Here is a 21,014-nt window from a genome sequence, read left to right on the forward strand (position 1 = left end):
TCAGTTCTTACTGGCCCAGCATCACCCAGGTCACCGGCTTCTCCACCGAGAGCTGGTTCATGAGTCCTGCTGCCTGCATCCCTCCCCTCTCCAGGGCCTCCTCTACCTGTGGCTGTTGCCTTTTATTCCTCACCTGGAGGGGCCCCTGAGCTGCCCATTCCCTGCTTGATTCCCTGCTTTCAGAGGTCTGCCATATCCCATGTCTTCCCCCTTTTCTTGTTATGGACACCCAGGCTTAGGGATTGAGTGGCAGGAGGACAGGATTTGGGGTCAGAAGACCTGGGTTCATATCCCAACTCTTATCAGCAACTGCAAGATTTTAGTCAGGTCACATGCCTTTCGTTTCCTCATCTGCAGAATGTGGGGGCTGGGCTTATGGCCTCTCTGATTCTTTCCAGGTCTAAATCTGTGATGCCCTTATCTCCAGGTCCCTTTGTCTCTTCTTCCTGCTTCCTTTTCACCATAAAAATGGAGGCAGCTGGAAACCCTGAGTGCTAGAATCAGAAAGGCCTGGATTCAAATCCTACCTCTGAAACTCCCCGTGGGACAAGGGGCAAGTCGCTTAACCTCAATTTCTTCATCTCTAAAATGGGAACGGCAATGTCCATATTGCCAGTCTCCCAGGACTAGTGTCTCTAGCAATAGACATTTATTAAGTGCCTACTGTGTTCCAAACACTGTGTTAGGCACTGGGAACACAAAGACAAAAACAAAACATCCCCTCCCCTCAGGGAACTCAATCCTATCAAGGAAGCCTTGTATCAGTACAAATGCTAAGTGATGCATGGTGATTTCAGGGAGCAGCTGGTGGCCACCAGGGAAGGCCTCATATAGGAGATGGAGGTTGAACTGAATCTTGAAGGAAACCAGAGATTCCAAGAGGTCAAGATGGGTAAGATGAGGAGGTCATACCAGGCATGAGGCACTGCCCGTGCAATATCGTGGAGGTGGGAGATGTGTGAGAAACAGTACATCTGGCTGGACCATTCATGAAGGAGAATAATCTGTAATAAATAAAAACTTGAATGTTGAGAATTTGTAAACTTTAGGGTGCTAGATAAATGTCAGTTACTAAGAGTATATTTCTGGGGTTTATTTGCAATGAAACAGGCTTTGTATTCATGGAGATCTTGAGCTTCGAGCTGGAAGGGACCTTGGAGATGATCTAGTCCAGGGGTGGAGAACCTGCCACCAGTTCCCCAGTCCATCCCCTCCTTTTACAGGGAGAAAAACACCTCCAGAGAGAGGAAGTGATTTGCCCAAGGCAAAGTCAGGATTTGAACCTGGGTCCTTTAGGCTCCAAAGCCTTGACTCTTCTCCTTGGACCATACAGCCTCCCCATTAACTCAAAGTTGTGGGAGAAGTTCTATGAGAACCTATGGAGCTCTGAAGACTTTGAGTATGTATGGTCCCAGCCAAGGACTACCAGCCTGCAGCCTGAGGACCAGCTCAGCTAAGGGCTGAGGGACAGCTCCAAGCCAGCTCCAGAGGGGTGAATACTTTAGCCCCAGCTGCTCCTAAAGGCGATCTATGAAGTTATTAAGAGACTGGAAAAGAGAGCACACCCTTACCTGCGTAGTCACGGCTCTGGCTTCTTGATGTATGCAAGTAGGGAAAAAGATTATACAGCTTCAAAAATAGTATGATATACAACTGACTATGGTTCCTCAGGCTAAGCTTGGCCTAGATAGATGCTGGGAGATAGATAGATAGATAGATAGATAGATAGATAGATAGATAGGTGGATGGATGGGTGGATGGATGGATGGATGGGCAGGTGGATGGGTGGATCACTAGATAGAAATAGAGACAGAAAGAAATAGAGATAAATAGATGTTGGATAAGTAGATAAAAATTGAGATAGATGATAGATGGATAGAAATATAGAGATGGATGAAAGGATAGAAATAAAGATACATGATGAATTGATAGAACTAGAGATAGATAAATAGAGAGACAGACAGATAGACAGATGGATGGATAGATAGATAGATCTTACTTGCAACTTACAGTCTTAGAGAGTTGGTTGGGGACACCCCAGTAAGTGACTTGCGGACTTTAAGAGGTGAGACATGAAGCCAGGTCTTCTCCCTCCAACATACCTGCTCATTAACGTGCCTCTTTCCTTCCCAGACCCCCATCCCCTTGTGGCTCTGTCTCAGGCTCCTGGGTCTGATTCTTTCTATTTTTTTCCTCCCAGTCCCTTAACAGTTTCCTTCCCTTCTCACCATGTGCTGCCCCTGCCTGAAGGTGTCAGAACAAGTCTCAGTAATTATAACTATGCCCTGGAAATCCCCTCTTAATCTTCCTCTTAAGTGAACACCCGAGGTTAACACATTTATTCCAGGGAAGCTGTTCCTTCAGGCTTTGCTCCCCCTCCCCCCCTCAGCTCCCTCCCTCAGACTTTCCCCTCCCTCTGTCTTCATGTCTCCCACTCTGTTTGTCTCTTTCTAGTTTTCTGTATGTGGGTTTGTTATTCTGTATGTAGAGAAGTCTGAGCTGAAAAGGGCTTTAGACACCAGAGAGTCCACATGCCTCATTTTATAGGGGAGGAAACTGATGCGTGGGGTGGGGGTGGGGGGCGGAATTTGCTCAAAGTCACTTGCGATTGTTTCTTCCTGTCTCTTTCCTGGTTTACATGTGACGATGTGGCCCAAAATGTCCAAGTCTTTCCCAGTGCTCATCCTATGATGTGGGCAGAACTGGGAAGGACCTCGGAGCTCATCTGGCCCAAACCCTCTTTACAGAGGAGGAAACTGAGGCCCACAGGAGACCTTGATCAACGCAGAGGATACAGTGAGTGACGGACTTGGGATTTAGACCCATTCTCTGCCTCCATGTACAATCAAGAAGCATTTATTAAGGACTGATTAAGTGCCAGTGACAGGGATTCAAAGGTGAAAGCCAAACTGCCCCTGCCCTCATGGAGCTTAGAGGACCAAATGCATACAAAGTACATTCAAGGGAACCCTGGCAGGGGAAGCTGAGGGACCAGGAAGGGCATCGTGTAGAGGGCAGTGATTAAGCTGAGTGTTAAAGAAAAGCAGGGATCCCTAGAGGCAGAGGTGAGGGGGAAGAGCATTCTCCACAGGGAGATGGGGAGTGGATTGTAATACGGAAAGAAAGCCAATGTGGCTGCCCTGTGGAGTGAATGGAAGGGAGCCAGAATGTGAAGAGCTTTAAATGTTGATCTTTGATCCTAGAGGCCATTGGGAGCTACGGAAGTTTCTAGATTAGGTCTTTCCCCTTTCTTCACCAAGGCTATAAGTCCATATCTCTGCTCTTCACTTCTGTGTGTCTTGGTGTGTCTGTGTCTATAATAGACATACTTCATGACTCCTCCAGTTGTAGGAAATCCCTGCAGTCACCCCCAACAAGACAAATCATAACCCACATGACTTAGTAGAGAAGTCTAAGACTCCAAGCTAAGATACGATGGATTCTAATTAGATAAGCATCTAAGCCCAGATATTAAGATGCTAAGATCCTACTATCTAAGCTAAACCGGCAGGTCATACAGTGGCAAGAACACTTACTCTGGTGTCAGAGTGCTGGGTTCAGATCCCTCTCTGATGCTTGCTCCCTGGGTTACCTTGGACCACTTAATTTCCCAGAGCTTCAGTTCCCTCTAAAATGATGGAGTTGTACTAGATGGCCTGAGAGAACCCTTCCTGCTCTAAGTCTGTGATCCAAGTGAACTTCCTCAGAAAAGTTAAGTGATTTGCTGAAGATCACACAGCCAGTAAGTATCAGAGACAGGATTTGAACCCAGGCCTTCCTTACCCTAGCCCTGTACACCATTGTACATTTACAGCCACACATGTTACACACATTTTTGATACTTCAAAGGGTTAATAATTTTCCTTGTGGGAGCAAGTTCCCTACTTCTACAGATACCAGTCTCTCCATCCTCAATAGCTAATTTAATGAGTTGCCATGACTGACCCCCAGAAGAAAGAAGGAAGGAAGGAAGGAAGGAAGGAAGGAAGGAAGGAAGGAAGGAAGGAAGGAAGGAAGGAAGGAAGGAAAGAAGGAAGGAAGGAAAGAAGAAAGGAAGGAAGGAAGGAAGGAAATCACCACTTGGCAGCTAGCCTTCTGATGATACTCACATTTATTAGGTTGGTCCTCTGAGGACAGACACGCAGACCATGAAGTATTTAAGAACTCAGGCTCATCTCCACTCTCTGAGGAAGCAGGGAAGGAGGAATTTAGCAAAGGATATCTCTTATATATTTTGGCCATATTTGTACTTAGATCTAGTCTTTGTCACCATATCTGCCCATCTCCCCCTCTGTCTCTGTCTGTCTCTGTCTCTCTCTCTCTGTCTCCCTCTCTCTGTCTCTCTCTCTAGCTCAGGTGCTCTATGTACTCATTCTGTCCTTTAATGGTCTCTTAGCCTTCTCCCTTCTGTTTCTCCTTTTTCCCATCTCTCTCTGATCTTCCTGTCTTCTCCTTTTTCTCCTTTGCCCTTACCTCTTTGGGTCCTCTCTCTCATGCACCCCACACAGACACATACCTTCCAACCCCTACCTCCCTCTATTCCTCCTGCCCCCAGGCTGTCCATAGCAAGGCCCACCTGGTGTCTTTCTTTCCTGGAAAAGCTGGATCTGAGTTCCCAGGATAATTCACTTTCTTTTTCTTCATCAATATGCAAACTATTAAATATCTCTTTCATAATTATGGTTAATTTCATAACCAGCACCTTAATTGGCTGGGTCTGATGGGGGAATTCTTGCAAGGAGACAGAGCAGAAATATTTTGACGTGATCTCTCCCAGCCCCATTGTGTTAGTTAGAAACTGTGTGTGTGATATAGAAGAAGTTGAATTCACACCTGAGAGGGTAAGAAATAATAGCACTTCAGTCCAGATGTTAACCCAGGTGTGCTAGAAGGTCCAGGAAACAGATTTTAAGCTGTTATTACCTTCCAATGTAATTGAACTGTCCCCCAATCTCTATCTTGTCCATGTTCTTACCTTGACTGCTCATACCTCATTCATTTTTGTTGGTGTTGATCATTTCAGTTGTGTCTGACTTTTCATCATTCCATTTGGGGTTTTCTTGGCAAAGATACTAGAGTGGTTTACCATTTTCTTCTACAGCTCATTTTACAGATAAGGAAACCAAGGCAAGAAGGGTCAAGTGACTTGCCCAGCGTAACAGCTAGTAAGTGTCTGAAGCCAGATTTGAACTCACACATGAGTTTTCCTGACTCCAGGTCCACAGAGTACGGGACCTAGAGTCAGGAAAATCTGAGTTCAAATGGGGACAGGATAGGTACTGAGGTCAGGGTAGGGATGGGAATCGGGGTAAGGATGGGGACAGGGCAGGGATGAGGAGTTAGTATTGGGACAGGAGACAGGGTAGGGCATTTGTTGCTGTTCAGTCTTCTCTGACTCTTCATTATTTCATATGTGTGACCTTGGATAAGTCACTTAACCGTTTGCCTCAGTTTACTCATCTGTAATATGAGCTGGAGAAGGAAATGTCAAAGTACTCCAGTATCTTTGCCAAGAAAACCCCAAATGGGGTCAGAGAGAGTCAGATATGACTGAATAGTAACAAATGCCCATGCCTACCCTATCTCCTGTCCCAATCTTAACTGCCCATCCCTACCCTGTCTCCATCCTTATACTGATTCCAATCCCTATCCTGCCACTGTTCCTATACTGCTTTATCTCTACAGTGATCTCATAACCTTGTGCTGCCTCCATCCCTACCCTGAGCCCTTCTGTACATTGACCCTTCTGCTCTTACGCTGCCCCCTCTGTTTCCACAGTACCCCTTCCCTACATGAACTACCCCTCCCCATTCCCATAATGACTTCTCTATACCTCCCTCATCCCTATATTGACATCCTTTCTCTACAATGTTTCCCATCCCTACATTCACCCCAAGTCTCTCTCTTTTCATCTTAAACTGATATCCTTCCCTACCCCACCATCCCCATACTGACCCCAAATTTACCCTACCCTTATCCCTATACTGACACCCATCTCTACCCTGGCCACCAAACTTAACCCTGTTCTCAACTCCACTTTGGCCCCCAAATTTGTCCCAACCCCACCTCTACACTGATTTCGATGCCAACCTTGGCCCCCCAAACTTGCCCTGACCCCATCCCTATACTAGCTTCCCATCCCTACTGACTCCACTTAAGACTGAATTCCGGTAAGACCCATAGTCAGCTGACTCTGACTTCTGGTTTGCTGTCTCCCAGCTAAGGCTTTCACCAAACTCATTCCCCTGCCCCCCTACTCACCCCATACACTGCATCCAGTCTTTGTTCTCTATGGTCTAGGTGGGGCCAGATTCAGAAGGGTGCCCAGAGAAGGCATTTGCCCACAATAAAGCAGTACTTGCCAGCTATCTTACCAGCCTCACAATATTTTTAGCCCTTGGCCTTACTTAGTGGTGGCCAAATGCCAGGGGAAGACAGTATGTTCACTGGAGAAAAGGCCAGCTTTCCTAACACCTTCCATAGATTATCCCCAAAGATGAGGTAAAATTCACTTTCTATTTTATCATCATCATGCTTCTTTTGTGGGCAGCCTCTCCAGGAAGTCTGGCTCCTTCCTTTGCTGGTCTCATATTGGGGCTTTTCCCACCCTTGATTTCAGGATTCATAGAAGAGGAAAAAAAAGACAGAAGTGGTCCATGTAACATCTCTTCATGGATGAAAGGATAGTTGGGATGGCCTTTGTATGTATTTTCCATGGGAGAAATAAGGTCATGAGACCATAGATGGGACATTCAAGGTCATCCATTCTAATTGAAGCTATCTAGTCCATTTTACAGGTGAGGAAATAGAGGCCCATAGAGGTTAGATGGCTTGCCCAATGTCACAGCATTTAAGTGACAAAGCTTGGGTTACTTGAGAATTATGTTTGTTTAATAGACAGGAATTAGAGGCAGATCTTTGGCTTTGGAGTCAGAAGTTTGGTTCAAACTTCAGGTCTGTGTGACCTTGGGAAAGGTCCTAGCTTCACTTTGCTCATCTGTAAAATGGGAGGTTTGGAAGAGGTAACCTCAAAATCCCTTTTCAACTTTAGACTCCCTGACCCTATATTCCTCTGAGGTCTACAGATATGAAGGGTTCTCATTTCTTTAGTATTTAAAGATTCATAGGAAAGATCACTGTCTTAGAGCTTCCAGGGACCTTTGGGATCTTCTAGTCCAAACCTTTCATTTTATAAATGAGGTGGGGTAAGTATTATAATCTCTGAGTTATAGATGGAAAGACTGAGGCTCGGAACAGTGATATGACTTCACCCACTGTTACGCTGCTAGCTTGGGCAAGGGAGATTTTAAATCCCTGAAGTCTGTCTGGGGTGCCTGGCACATAATTGGTACCAAATAAATGCTTGTTGAATTAAATTGAATTTAATACATACTGAGGGCCTCAGAGGCAGTCCCCTAGTAGTCAAGGTCTTGCTACACACACACACACACACACACACACACACACACACGCATGCAGACACACATGCACACACACACACACATGCACACACACATGTACACATGCACCCTTTGGGGGAAGGGGTCTCAGGCTTGCCTATCCTTTTCATAAAGGCAGCTCAAGTTCCCTCCCTTCCTCTCTCACCCCCCAAGGGCACCTGGTCTGTCTCAGCCCCTGAGCTCAGATGTTTCCCAAATGAACTTGCTGCATTATTCCATGAAACAATAATAGAAAATTCATGCCCTAGAGCCAGGGTGCAAATAATGTGAAATCAGACAAGCGAGGGATGAGGAAAGAAAGGGGAATTAGGTTTGGGCAGGCTACACAAACAGGGGAAGACAAGGAGTCTGCATTCCCTCTCTCCTCCTCTCTGCCACCCCTCCTCCCTTCTTCATCATCTTGGATGACCTTCTCTCCCTCACTTGGGTCCTTGCCCCTTAACTTCAGGGCTGGGGTGCTGAGAAGAGGGAAGTGAGGGCCGAATCTTGAGATGCTGCTGTGGGAGGAGCACAAGATGCGGAGACAGAGCCCCTGAGTGTGAATCTCATCTCAGATGCTTCCTACATCTGTGACCTTGAGCAAGCTGCTGTCCAGCTTCTCCTCTTTGGATCTCAGTTTCCTCTGCTGTAAAATGGCCTGAAAAGCCTCCCAGTTCTAGATCGAGGATCCTCCGGTGTAGGTTTGAATCCCAAGTCTGCCTCCTAGCTACCTGCGTGTCTTCTCCAAACTACTCCAGCCCCCAGCTCTGCATACATTAGGTGCTTCATAGATGTTGAATGAATCCTGGGGCTGCCGTCTGGTATGGTTCAAGTCAGCTTAGACAAGTGAGGGACCTGTGATCAGAGGCAGGGTATGCAAAGTGCTTTGCAAACCCCAAAGTCCTATATAATTGTGAAGCAGCCGTAGCAGGAATAATAAAGGTTGTCAATTTAGCTAGAATGCAGAGAATGGGCTGAGGGCCAATGTGAACCAAAGATAGAAAGATTGGAGGGAACAGGTGCCAGATTGTGGAAAGCCCTCCCTCAGCTCTGACATTCTCAGTTCTCTGTTCTAAGGTCCTTCCAAGCTCTGGCATTCTATGTTCTAAAGTCTGCCTCTAGCATACGTTCTAGGCTTCCTGTGTTCTAAGGTCTCTCCCAGTTCTGATGATCTATGTTCTAAGGGACTTCCCATCTCTAACATTCTATATTCTAAAGGCTACCCAGCTCTAATATTCTATGTTCTGCTCTAAGGGCCCTCCCAGCTTTGACATTCCATATTTTAAAGTGCCTTCTAGCCCTTACATTCTATGTTCTGGGATCTCTTCCTGTTCTGACATTCTATGTTCCCCCACACACACACTCACAAACACACACACACACACACACACACACACACACACACACATGCGCGCACGCACACACACACACAGGTATAAGAAAATTAATGCACAGGCATTAGGAGAAAAAGACAGCCTTTTAAAACTGCATTCCCTGATTATGAGGAAAAATTATTTGAATTTTCTTTAGCAGCCAATGGAAACCATGGAAAATATTTGAATAGAGGAATAAACCTGACCAGATTTTTGCATGAGGAAGAGTGGTCTGGCCACCGACAGAGGAAGGAAGGAATTGCAGGTGGGAGAGAGAGTGGAGCTGGAAATGCCCTTTAAGAGGCTGCCTTAACATAACATAAATGTCTGTAATAACTGGCAGTTAAAGTTGGCAAAGTCCTTTGCATGTGCTAGACCATTGGATCACCCCATCAACCCTATGAGGTGGGTGCATTTACTGTCCCCACTTTACAGATGAGGCTCCTGAAGCTAAAGGAGGAGAAGTGACTTGCCCTGGGGTCACAGAGCGAGTGATTGTCCGAGGCAGGATATGAACTCACGTCTTCCTGACTCTGGGTCTAACGGGTCATCCTCTAGGCCGCCTGCATCCTGGATAGTCCTGGCAGGTGCTGGTGAGGGCCTGCATTAGCGTGGTGATCAGAGGAACAGAAAGAGACTGAGGCACATGTGAGAGATGGGGGATGTTGGTGGGAGAGCATTGAGGGGGCTTGGTAACTGAACAGGCACGGGGAATGCTGTAGGATTCTGGGTTGAATGTCAGATTTAGGGGCTTGAAAGGACCTCAGAGGTTATCTAATACAACCAAACCCATTTTAAAGATATGGACATTAAGACCCAGAGAGGTCAAATGTGAAGTCTTGCCCAAGGTAACTTATTTGCTAGATGGAAGCACTGAGATTCCCCCATCTTCTGACCCCTGTGCCACAGGGGAGCCCCTTAGGGGAGCAGACAAGAAAACCCGAATGGCTCAACGCCTCTTTTAGGCTCCCAAGAGAACAGTTCCAAAGACCCATCCTGCCACCAGTGGAAAAGAAGCACCCTTCTTGCATCCAGTGTAACTCCAGACCAGAAGAAAACTCCATCCAGAACATCAGTGTGTCCCTCCTAGTATCGGACTCCCTCCTCCAACCCCAAGATTTTTACTGCTTTTGTATTTATTGGTCCAATTTTGAAAACCTGTGCCCTCGAATGAACCCCTTCAGGGGGGCCAAGTATCCAAAATAAAGCTCTGATTTGAATGCATAAAGCAGCCTCCAGAGCAGCAGCAATTAGGAGAGTAACCAATGTAATAAACAGCGCTAGGCTGTTTGAGCCCTGCTGAGAGACTGGGCCAGTTTGGACGGGAGATACAGACCTGCCTGAACAGACACAAGACAGCCCCGTTCCGGTATTTGCGAGGACCGTGCAACTACAACGACGGAGTGGCAGAAAGAAAGCTCTGGGCCAAGAGCCAGCACACCTGGCTTCCACATGGGGCTTTGGAACTACCTCACTATATAAACTTGGGAAGGTCAGCTCTGCCTCTCTGAGCCTCTCTGAGCCTCAGTTTCCAGTCTGTGAAATTAGGAAGTTGGAGAGCTGGAATTCAAGGCTCTCTTCCAGCTCTGGACTTCAAAGTTCTAAAATCCCATTCAGCTTCATGTTCTATGTCCTAATATGTCTCCCATCTCTAGTAGACTATGTTCTAAGGCCCCTTGCAGCTTCCACCTGTGCTCTGAGCTCCAGTATTCCATGCTACAGATCCTCAGGTCCCTTCCAGCTCTCACAGTCTGATTAAGAGCCTTCCAAGCTCTGACAGTCAGTGGTCTGTGTTCCAAGGTCCTTCCAGCTCTGACAGTCTATGTTCTAAGAGACATTAAAAAATAGAGAGACAGGGACCCAATTTTTGATTTCAGTAATATAGGGAACTCCCACATGATTCAATTTCCTCTACCAATGAATACTTATGACATCTTCTCTGCACCATATGGCTCTGTGACCCGGGGCAAGGCTCTTATGTTTGCCTCAGTTTCCCAACTGTGAAGTGAGAATAATAACAGATTGTTGTGAGGCTCAAATGAGATCGTATTTACAAAGGGCTTAGCATAGTGCCCATTACATAGTGGGTGCTCAATAAATGTTCGTTCTCTTCCCTTTCCCTTCAGAGAGCTGCCTGGAGCACTAAAAAGTTAAGTGACTTGCCCAGGGTCACACAGTTAGTACAAATGAGAGATATGACCTGAACCCAGGTCTTTCTGGATCCGGGACCATATCTCTCTATCCTCCAGGCAATTTTTACTTGCATAAGAAGCAGCATAGGGCAATGGAACGGGGACTGGATTTGAAGTCAAAGGATCTGGGTTCAGATATTGACCTGCCTGATAACCTTGGGCAAGTTGGACTACTTAGATCCCAGGTCCTCTTCTATAAAATGAGGGGGTGGCATTCAGTGGCATCTAACATCCATCCTGGCTCTAAAGCTGTGAGCCTGCGACTCCCCAGCTCAGACATGCTTTGTCCTGAGGGCCCTTGAAGCTCCCACATTCCACAAGAAAGTAAACTCACTGATGCTGGGGCTCTGTGGGACGAGCTTAAAACTGTACTCCCTGATTTCCAGGTGTTGGTCCTGCTCAGCTCCAGAGCCACACAGGACATGTCCCTTTTTCTGTGCTCTAGATCCTGGAGTGTAATGATGCCCTCCATGACTTGAGCATAGTGCTAGGGGACCTGGGGCCCTTAGGCACTGAGAACAGAAACATGAACTGATGTTTCCAAAGCAATCTCAGGTTTTCCAAGAGCCTTCTCTGTAGTACTTTAGTCTTATCTCATGACAACCCTGTGAAGTAGGTATTCCAGGTATGGTTAGCCCCATTTTACATATGAGGAAACTGAGGCACAGAAGTCAAGTGACTTGCCCAGGGTCATATAGATAGTAAGTGCCTGAAGCAGAATTTGAACCCAGGTCTTCCTGGCTTGAGTATACTATAGCTCTCTATTAGCCAAGCCATGATGTCTCTAAGTCCTAAAGCCTGGAATCTAGTACTGGGTGGTTACCCAGGGTTCAAAGGCTGCTGCAGAGAACAGTTAGTGCACTCACCAGTTACATATATGTGAAATGTCAACAGAATTTATAGATGGATAGCTACATACAGTCACAGATGTATTTATAAAATATGTTCATATATCCATGTATATAGTTTCATTCATGTTTCTCATATATGGAATGTGAACAGGATTCTCTATGCATATATCTGTTTATATGCTATGTATGTATATATATATAGTTACATGTATGTGTTTCACACATGAAATGTGGAGAGGAATATATATATAATATACACATAATGTACTCAATTATATACAGTTACATGTGTTTCACATTATGAAATGTGAACAGGATTCTATATGCATATATCATCTGTTTATATGTTATGTATGTATGTATATAGTTACATGTATGTGTTTCACATATGAAATGTGGACAGGAATATATATAGCAACATATCTGTTTATATGCTGTATATATAGTGACATATATATATATATATATGTTTCACATATGAAATGTGGACAGGAATACATAGGTATATATTTATATAATATAGTTATATATACAGTTACATGTGATTCACATTATGAAATGTGAACAGGATTCTATATATACATATATAGTTACATATCTGTTTATATGCTATATATATTTACATATGTGTGTTTCACATATGAAATGTGGACAGGAATACATAGTTATATATTTGTATAATATATTCATATATGCAGTTACATGTGTTTCACATTATGAAATGTGAACAGGATTATATATAGCCATATATGGTTCCATATATTTATATAAAATATAGTTAAATATAATGTATATTATATATAATATATTAAATGTGTACAGGAATATGCGTAGTTACATGCATATTTTATGAAATATCTAATATATATAATATATAACACAGTTATACACATATATTTCTTATAGATGAAATGTGAACCATATTCTATATATAATATAGTTATATATTTATATACTCTATGTAGTTACATACATGTTTCATATATGAAATTTGAACAGAAATATATAGTTATATGTTTATATTATATGTAATGCCCAGGGTCACACAGTTAGTATATATCAGATATATATAACATATTACATATGTTTTATATATATATGAAATGTGTATATATGCATATATAATTACAAATATTTATATGTTACATAGTCACATATAGGTTTCATATATGAACTTTGAACTGGACTACATATAGTTCCATATATTTATATAATATATCATATACACCTATATACAGTTATACACATGTTTCACATATATGAAATGTGAAAAAGATTATACATGCATATATAATTACATATATTTATATACCACATAGTTACATATATGTTTTATGTATGAAATCTGACCAGGAACATATACAGTTCCATGTATATTTATAGAATATATACATACATGCAATTATATCCCTATGTTTCATATATATAGAATGTGAATAGGATTTTATATATGGACACACACATGAAATACATAATTATTATTAATTCATCTATATGTTAATGTAATATTACTGTATTGTCATATATTGAAATATATTTAGTGGGATAGTCTTCCGTGGTCATGGGTCAGTAATGGTTTGGTGAAAAGAGCCCTGGTTTTGGAATCAGAAGAAGGGATAGTTACTAGACCTGTGGGGAATTCCCAGGTGAGAAACCTCCCTTCGCCAATGGAGATGTAGCTTACAGTGTTCCTCTAGGACATGAGGGGGGAGTGAATTGCCTGAGGTCACATGGCCAGTATATGTCAGAGAGAGGACTTGAACCAAGGTCTTCCTGACTCTCGGGTCAGCTCTCTGCCTTCTGGGCTCTAGACTCTGAGCAGCTGGGTTCCAATCACTGGTAATGAGCCACAGGACCCCATCCCCCATCCCCCTGCCATGTGACCTCCCTGGGCTTCTTTATCTGCGTCTTTCAAATGAACAAACAGAACTTAATCATCTCTTAAGGCTCCTTTCTGCTCTCATTACACACACGAGTGGGGAGAGGGAACAGTGAGGAGCCCAATGTGGCCAGAAGGAGGGTGGATATAGGGGAGTAACAGGAGATCAGGTGGGAGTCAGACTGGGAGGCCACTAGGATTTGTGTCTTTATTGGACTCGGTAGGTGTAGGTGCTTGAGGCAGGGAGTAGCCAGTGGCATTCAGTCTACACACCATGTTCAATGGTTGGAGCAGGGCCAAGTCAGACACTTCTACCCAGAAGGCTAAAAGGAAGCCTTGCCCCCCCGGGTGGGCATGATTCCAAGGATGGGGATGTGATTTTGACACTGGATTTCAAGGCAGAAAAGACTAGCACTACCCACTTCTACCTGGGCTACATTTCCAGCCTCAGTTTCCTTATCTGTACAAGGAGAGAGTTGGACAGAATGCCCTTGGAGGGCCTGCCCAGCTCTAGAGCTTGGATCTTTGGGCTCCGGCTTCGTCGGGCTGTGCGTGACACGCTTGCCCACCCAGTGCTAAAAGGCCCATTTATCTCTCACCATTTCCAGGCTTCACACCAGAGATGGCCCCAGCTGCTTTTCCAATTACTTATTGATCGCCTGTCAGGATGTTTTCTTTGCTGGTGGGTCACTGGAGCGTGTGTGACTCTGGCAAAAGGGAAGATAAAGGGTCCCCGAGGATTGGGGTCAGGTGGGGAAGGAGAAGGAACAAAGAAGGACAAGAAGCAACCAGGCTTCCCACCCAAGCAGCCCCTGCTGTTAACTATCTGGGTGACCTTGGCCAAGTCCTTTCCTGTCCTGTGGTCTCCATTTTCCCATCTGCCAATGAGAGGCTTGGATTAGATGCTCTCAGGTCCAATCCTGCTCTAAATCCATTGTGGGGAAAACTCTCAATATCATGTGATTCTGTAGGATATGGGGGCAGTATTGAGACATCCAGGAGGAAATCCTAGCCCAGTGAGGAAGATAGTATAACTATTAACCAATAAACGAGCAGGCATTTATTATAGTCATTTACAATGTACCAGGCATCGTCCTGGGCGCTGGGAATACAAATACAGATATCCAGGGTACAGTGAGAGCCATTGAGGGGTCTGGAGCCTCAGTACTAATCCTAGGGCTGCAGGGTACCACCTGTGGAACCTTGAAATCACCCACCTCTGTGGGCCTCTGCTCCCTCCTCTCTGAACTGAGCGACTTGGACAAGGTGACCCCAAGGTCCCTTCCAAGCTCCAAACCTATGGTCCTATGAACCTTGTGAAAGGCAGTATGATCATTCTCCCATTTTACAGATACTAATTATATCATGCTTTAGGATTTGCACAGAGGGGAGAGAAAGGAGTTTGTCCAAGAAGGGCCAGAGCTCACTTCAGCCTCCCAGAGCAGCCCAATTTCCTCTGCTCTGTGACAGCAGGAAGTAAAATGGGAAAGTGCCAGGCCTGGAAACAGGCTCACAAACCATCTGGTCCAGCCCTCTCATGGCACCCTTGGGGGTCTGAGGTGCAGGGAGGGAAGGGTTATACAGGGAGTTAGCAATGGAGGCTGCTTACCAGAAGCATTGCCCCATGAGTCTTCTCACCGCAATTCTGGAGCACTAGAGATGGGGTATGAGAGGGCAGTGGGCAAAGGGCTCACCCACCCCCCCCAGGCTTCTGAAAGGTCATTGGCAACACAGGATCCCACGGATAGTTGGTAGGGTAATGCCTTTCTGCATTCAGGCAAGAAATCTCACCTTTCCTGGGAGGTGGAGGGCATCTGCTGTTGTTAACTCCCATTAACAGAGTGCCTAATGTTTACAAATCCAGCAACAACCCTGGGGGGCTGGAATGATCTCTCAGGTTCCCTTCTGGCTCTAAATCTTTGATCTTCTGATTATTGGGACCGTATTATTGGGGGGGGGTGGAACTGAGGTTCAGTGGCATTAAGTGATTTGACCAGGATCATAGAGAGCTAATAAGTTCCTAATGAGAGAAAGAAGGGAACAAGCATTTATTCAGTGCCTACTGTGTGCTAAACACTTTACCCATATTATCTCTGATTTGATCCTTACAACAACCCTGGGAGGTAGGTACTATTCTGATTCCCATTTTACAGATAAGGAAACTGAGGCAAATGGGGTTAAGTGACTTGCCCAGGGTCGCACAGCTAGTAAGTGTCTGAGGCCATATTTGAACTCAAGGAGATGAGTCTTCCTGACTCCAGGCCCAGCATTCCATGCCCTATGGCACTCTCTAGCTGGCTTGAACTGCACGGCCTCTAAAGTCCCTGTCTCGTAATTCCATATTTTTTATACTATATCAGAGCTAGAGACCTGGCTCTGGGTAAGTCAGTCACCTTCTCAGGGAAGATTTCCTCATGTGGAATATGGAAATGGAAATATGGAAATACTCGTCACAGAATCTTATATCTAGAGCTAGAAGGAAAATTAGAAGCCATCCAGTCCGACCTTGTCATTTTGCTTATAAGGAAACGTGGGCCTGAGAATGACTTGCCTAAGGCCACAGACCTAGGAAGTGGCAGAAACAGAATTTGAACCCAGATTAGCTGAACCTGAATGGCTACCTTTTTCACTAGACCCTGCTGACTGTGTGGGGGAGAAGACAGAGCCTCCCCTCAGGGCTCTCTCTCTCTCTCTCTCTCTCTCTCTCTCTCTCTCTCTCTCTCTCTCTCTCGCTTCCAGTCCATGGTTCATTCTGTTGATCCATGTGGATTCAGGACCACTCCATCTGTGTATAGGGAGTGGCTATGGTGGACATCGGCTTATGCCAGGCTGTCCTGTGGGGTCAGACGTACAAGAAGGAGGTCCTGCTCATGCTTGACCTAGGATGGCGATACACGCCCAGGGGAAAGAACTACACTAGTGAGGGGAGCTAAGAGGCTTGGTGAGCTCTTCCTGGACAAACCAGGACCTGCCCCTGCCTCAGAGCTGTCCGTGAGCCAGGGTGCCCCCCCCCCCAGTTGTGTCAGCAGCATAGGAGGGATGGATGGGAGCCGGACAGAGAACAGGATTTCGCTAGATTTTATTCCCACCCCCGTCCTGTTTCCTCGTCCGTCAAGTGAGGAGTATCTTATTTGTGTTATTTGTCTCAGAAGATTGTGCACAACTTTCCCACTTCCACACCTTTGCATGGAGGATGGCCCCCATGGATGGAATATATTCCTCCCCCCTCCCACTTAGAACCTTTCACCTGCAAAACTCAGTTCATCTATCTCCTACACCAGACCCAGTCTCATTCCCTTTGCGTTCACTTTAAATAAATAATTAAGATATATATATAGATATAGATATGCACACATATACACACGTGTGTATGCATGTATGTATGTGTATACATGCATACATACTATATATACATATATAATACATACACTATATATATACACACACTTGACTCAATAGAAGGGAAGCCCCTTGAGGTCAGGGCCCACTTCCATTTTGTCTTTGTATCTCCAGCACCATTGGAGATGGAGAAGCAGTCAATGGGAAAGTGAACCAGAGCATGCTTTATTAGTGAGAGCTGCATAATCCCTAAAATCCTGTGATCTCAAAATCTCTACTCTTCCTCCCTCTGTCCACCCCAGCCTCTAGGACCATGAGCAACGGTGACCAGTCAACTGATATCTGTTAAATGCCTATTATGTGCCAGCACTGTGCTAGGCTCTTGGGGTACAAAGAGAAAAATCCAACTGCCTCCGCCTTCAACAGCTCGCATTCTGCTGAGGAAGACTACACATTCCTATAGAAATAGACGGATGCAACTTTGCTGAGCTGCTATTTCCCTGGCTATAAGATGGGGATACTCAGACCTGTTTGACCTTTCTCTGGGTTTAGGAAAACTGAATAAAATAGCAAAGGTGGAGAGGTCTTTTATTCCTGACAGCATGATATAAGTATTCGTCGCTACTGTTGTTACTGTCCCTGCCTGTTCCCCTTGAGGGATTCAGTAGAAAGAGCAGTAGAAAGAGTCCAAGCACCTGGGTTCAAATCCCACACTGTTGCTCATTACTTGTACGATCACGGACAATCACTTCCTAACTTTTTACGCCTCAGTTTCCCGCTTTATAAAATGAAGGAGGGGTGGCCTGGAGGGTCTACTCTAACTCTGCGCCCCTCCAGTCCGTTGCTAGAGTTTCTAATGCTGTGTCCTCTCTGTGTGTTTGCCTCGACTGCAGGTGAGAGAGAGGATGATCGCCGGGGACGCTAGCATGCACACCCCCATCCTGGCCTGCTGGCAGCCGATCCTCCTGCTGGTGCTGGGCTCTGTCCTGTCCGGCTCTGCCACGGGCTGCCCGCCCCGCTGCGAGTGCTTGCCCCAGGAACGCTCTGTCCTTTGCCACCGTAAGCGGTTCATCGCTGTGCCCGAGGGTATCCCCACTGAGACCCGGCTCCTGGACCTGGGCAAAAACCGCATTAAGACACTCAACCAGGACGAGTTCGCCAGCTACCCTCACCTGGAAGAGCTGGAGCTCAATGAGAACATCGTCAGCGCCGTCGAGCCTGGCGCCTTCAACAATCTCTTTAACCTCAGGACTCTGGGGCTCCGCAGCAACCGGCTCAAGCTCATCCCCTTGGGTGTCTTCACGGGCCTTAGCAACCTGACCAAGCTGGACATCAGCGAGAACAAGATCGTCATTCTCTTGGACTATATGTTCCAGGACCTGTACAACCTCAAGTCCCTGGAGGTCGGGGACAATGACCTCGTCTACATCTCCCACCGAGCCTTCAGCGGCCTCAACAGCCTGGAACAGCTCACGCTGGAGAAATGCAACCTGACCTCCATACCCACCGAGGCACTGTCCCATCTGCACGGCCTCATTGTGCTGCGGCTGCGCCATCTCAACATCAATGCCATCCGGGATTACTCTTTCAAGAGGCTGTACCGGCTCAAGGTCCTGGAGATCTCTCATTGGCCATATCTGGACACCATGACATCCAACTGCCTCTACGGGCTCAATCTGACCTCGCTGTCCATTACTCACTGCAACTTGACCGCCATCCCCTATGTCTCAGTGCGCCACCTGGTCTATCTCCGCTTCCTCAACCTTTCCTACAACCCCATCCTCACCATCGAGGGATCCATGCTCCATGACTTGCTTCGGTTGCAGGAGATCCAGTTGGTCGGGGGTCAGCTCATGGTGGTGGAGCCCTACGCCTTCCGAGGACTCAACTACCTGCGTATCCTGAACGTTTCTGGGAACCAGCTTACCACACTAGAAGAATCTGCCTTCCACTCAGTGGGCAACCTAGAGACGCTGATCCTGGACAACAACCCCCTGGCTTGTGACTGCCGCCTGCTCTGGGTCTTCCGGCGCCGCTGGCGGCTCAACTTTAACAAGCAGCAGCCAACGTGTGCCACGCCAGAGTTTGTCCAGGGCAAAGAGTTCAAGGACTTCCCCGATGTTCTCTTGCCCAATTATTTCACCTGCCGCCGTGCTCGGATCCGGGACCGCAAACCCCAGCAGGTGTTTGTGGACGAGGGCCACACGGTGCAGTTTGTTTGCCGGGCTGATGGGGACCCACCCCCCGCGATCCTTTGGCTCTCGCCCCGTAAGCACCTCATCTCTGCCAAGAGCAATGGACGGCTGACGGTCTTCCCCGACGGGACATTGGAGGTGCGCTATGCCCAGATCCAGGACAACGGCACCTACCTGTGCATCGCTGCCAATGCTGGTGGTAACGACTCCATGCTGGCTCACCTGCACGTGCGGAGCTACTCTCCCGACTGGCCCCATCAGCCCAACAAGACCTTCGCCTTCATCTCTAACCTGCCCAATGAGAGCGACGCCAACAGCACGCGCGCCACCGTGCCTTTCCCTTTTGACATCAAGACTCTCATCATCGCCACCACCATGGGCTTCATCTCCTTCCTGGGCGTGGTCCTCTTCTGCCTTGTCCTCTTATTTCTCTGGAGCCGAGGAAAAGGCAACACAAAGCACAACATTGAGATTGAATATGTCCCCCGCAAGTCGGACGCTGGCATCAGCTCTGCTGATGCACCTCGCAAGTTTAATATGAAAATGATCTGAGACAGGGCAGGGGGCAGGGGTGCCCAGGGGTGCAGGAAGTGACCACCCCAGGCCCACAGGACATGAAACTGAGACTTAACACAGTTTCTCTCTCTCTCTCTCTCTCTCTCTCTCTCTCTCTCTCTCTCTCTCTCTCTCTCTCTTTCTCTTTCTCTCTCCACCCCTTCCACTTCACCCATCCCTACCACCCCATCTCACCCCTCCTGCCCTCGCCCCCTATCTACTACACAGCCCTGACCTGGCCCCAGCCCTCACCATCTGCTCTCTTTATACAAGGACAACATCTGGCCAGGTGTTCGGACTCAGTGTTTGTAGGGACATGCTCTGACAGACTGGGGTCGGAGGCCACTGCAAAACAAAACAAACGAACCAACCAACAAACACAAAAAATTCAATAAATCAATAAAAAAGTTAAGAACTTCCTCTGTAACTTGGGTTTCAATAATTATGGATTTTTATGAAAACTTGAAATAATAAAAAACAAAACTATTTCCTATAGATAGTTGGAATGCAAACTTTTGACTTCCTGATCTGTCCAGACTCCATGCCCAATCAGATCTCTCCTCTTCCTCCTCTTTTTCTTCTTCCTCCTTCATCTTCTCTTACCCTGTGAAAAGGGCCTCCCCTGGAAAAAGAGGTAACAGATCAAAGACACATTGGCTCTCCCAATCCTTACCTCAGTCTCCACATCTGGTCTAGCCCTTTTGTTTGGAAAAATCTCTTCTAGTCAGGCCCTTTCCTTGAGGCTGACTTGCAGTCCACGGGTTGCCTGGGAGATAAGGGTGGATTCCAACTTGGGGGTTCCACATTAGCTGCTGTGGAGACTTGGGGTGGTCTGAAGGGGAAAAGCTGTTGACCATTCAGTGCCAGGGATGAGTGGTTTCCCTATGGTTTACCCAAAGCCAAGAATTCATGGGGAAATCATAGGTCTGGGGAGCGGGGATGTGGGCCTTGAATACTTGTACTGATTGGCCTAGAAGGCAGGAGCCCTGGGTTAAAGCCCCAGTTCTGCCACTGACCTGCTGTGTAAACTTGGGTAAGCTGATTCTTTCTTTCTAAGCCTCATTTAGACATCTATAAATTGGGTATAATAAAACCTGTCCTGCCTACCTCACAGGGCTGTTGTGAGGGATAGATGAGTTAACAGATGGAAATGCTTTCTATAAATTAGAGGGAGCTAGATCTATGGGAGTT

The 21,014-nt window shown here is 46.4% G+C and overlaps 1 protein-coding gene across 1 annotated transcript; it reads left to right on the top strand.

Annotated features, from left to right (window-relative positions):
* Positions 1 to 17,966: 17,966 nt before the first annotated feature.
* LINGO1 (leucine rich repeat and Ig domain containing 1) lies at positions 17,967 to 20,312 on the top strand. Its single transcript, XM_036737008.1, has one exon. It carries the CDS (start codon positions 17,979 to 17,981, stop codon positions 19,818 to 19,820), a length of 1,842 nt encoding a protein of 613 aa, XP_036592903.1. The 5' UTR covers positions 17,967 to 17,978; the 3' UTR covers positions 19,821 to 20,312.
* Positions 20,313 to 21,014: the final 702 nt, after the last annotated feature.

This window comes from Trichosurus vulpecula, chromosome 8, assembly GCF_011100635.1.
Source record: "Trichosurus vulpecula isolate mTriVul1 chromosome 8, mTriVul1.pri, whole genome shotgun sequence".
Classification (NCBI taxonomy): Eukaryota; Metazoa; Chordata; class Mammalia; order Diprotodontia; family Phalangeridae; genus Trichosurus; species Trichosurus vulpecula.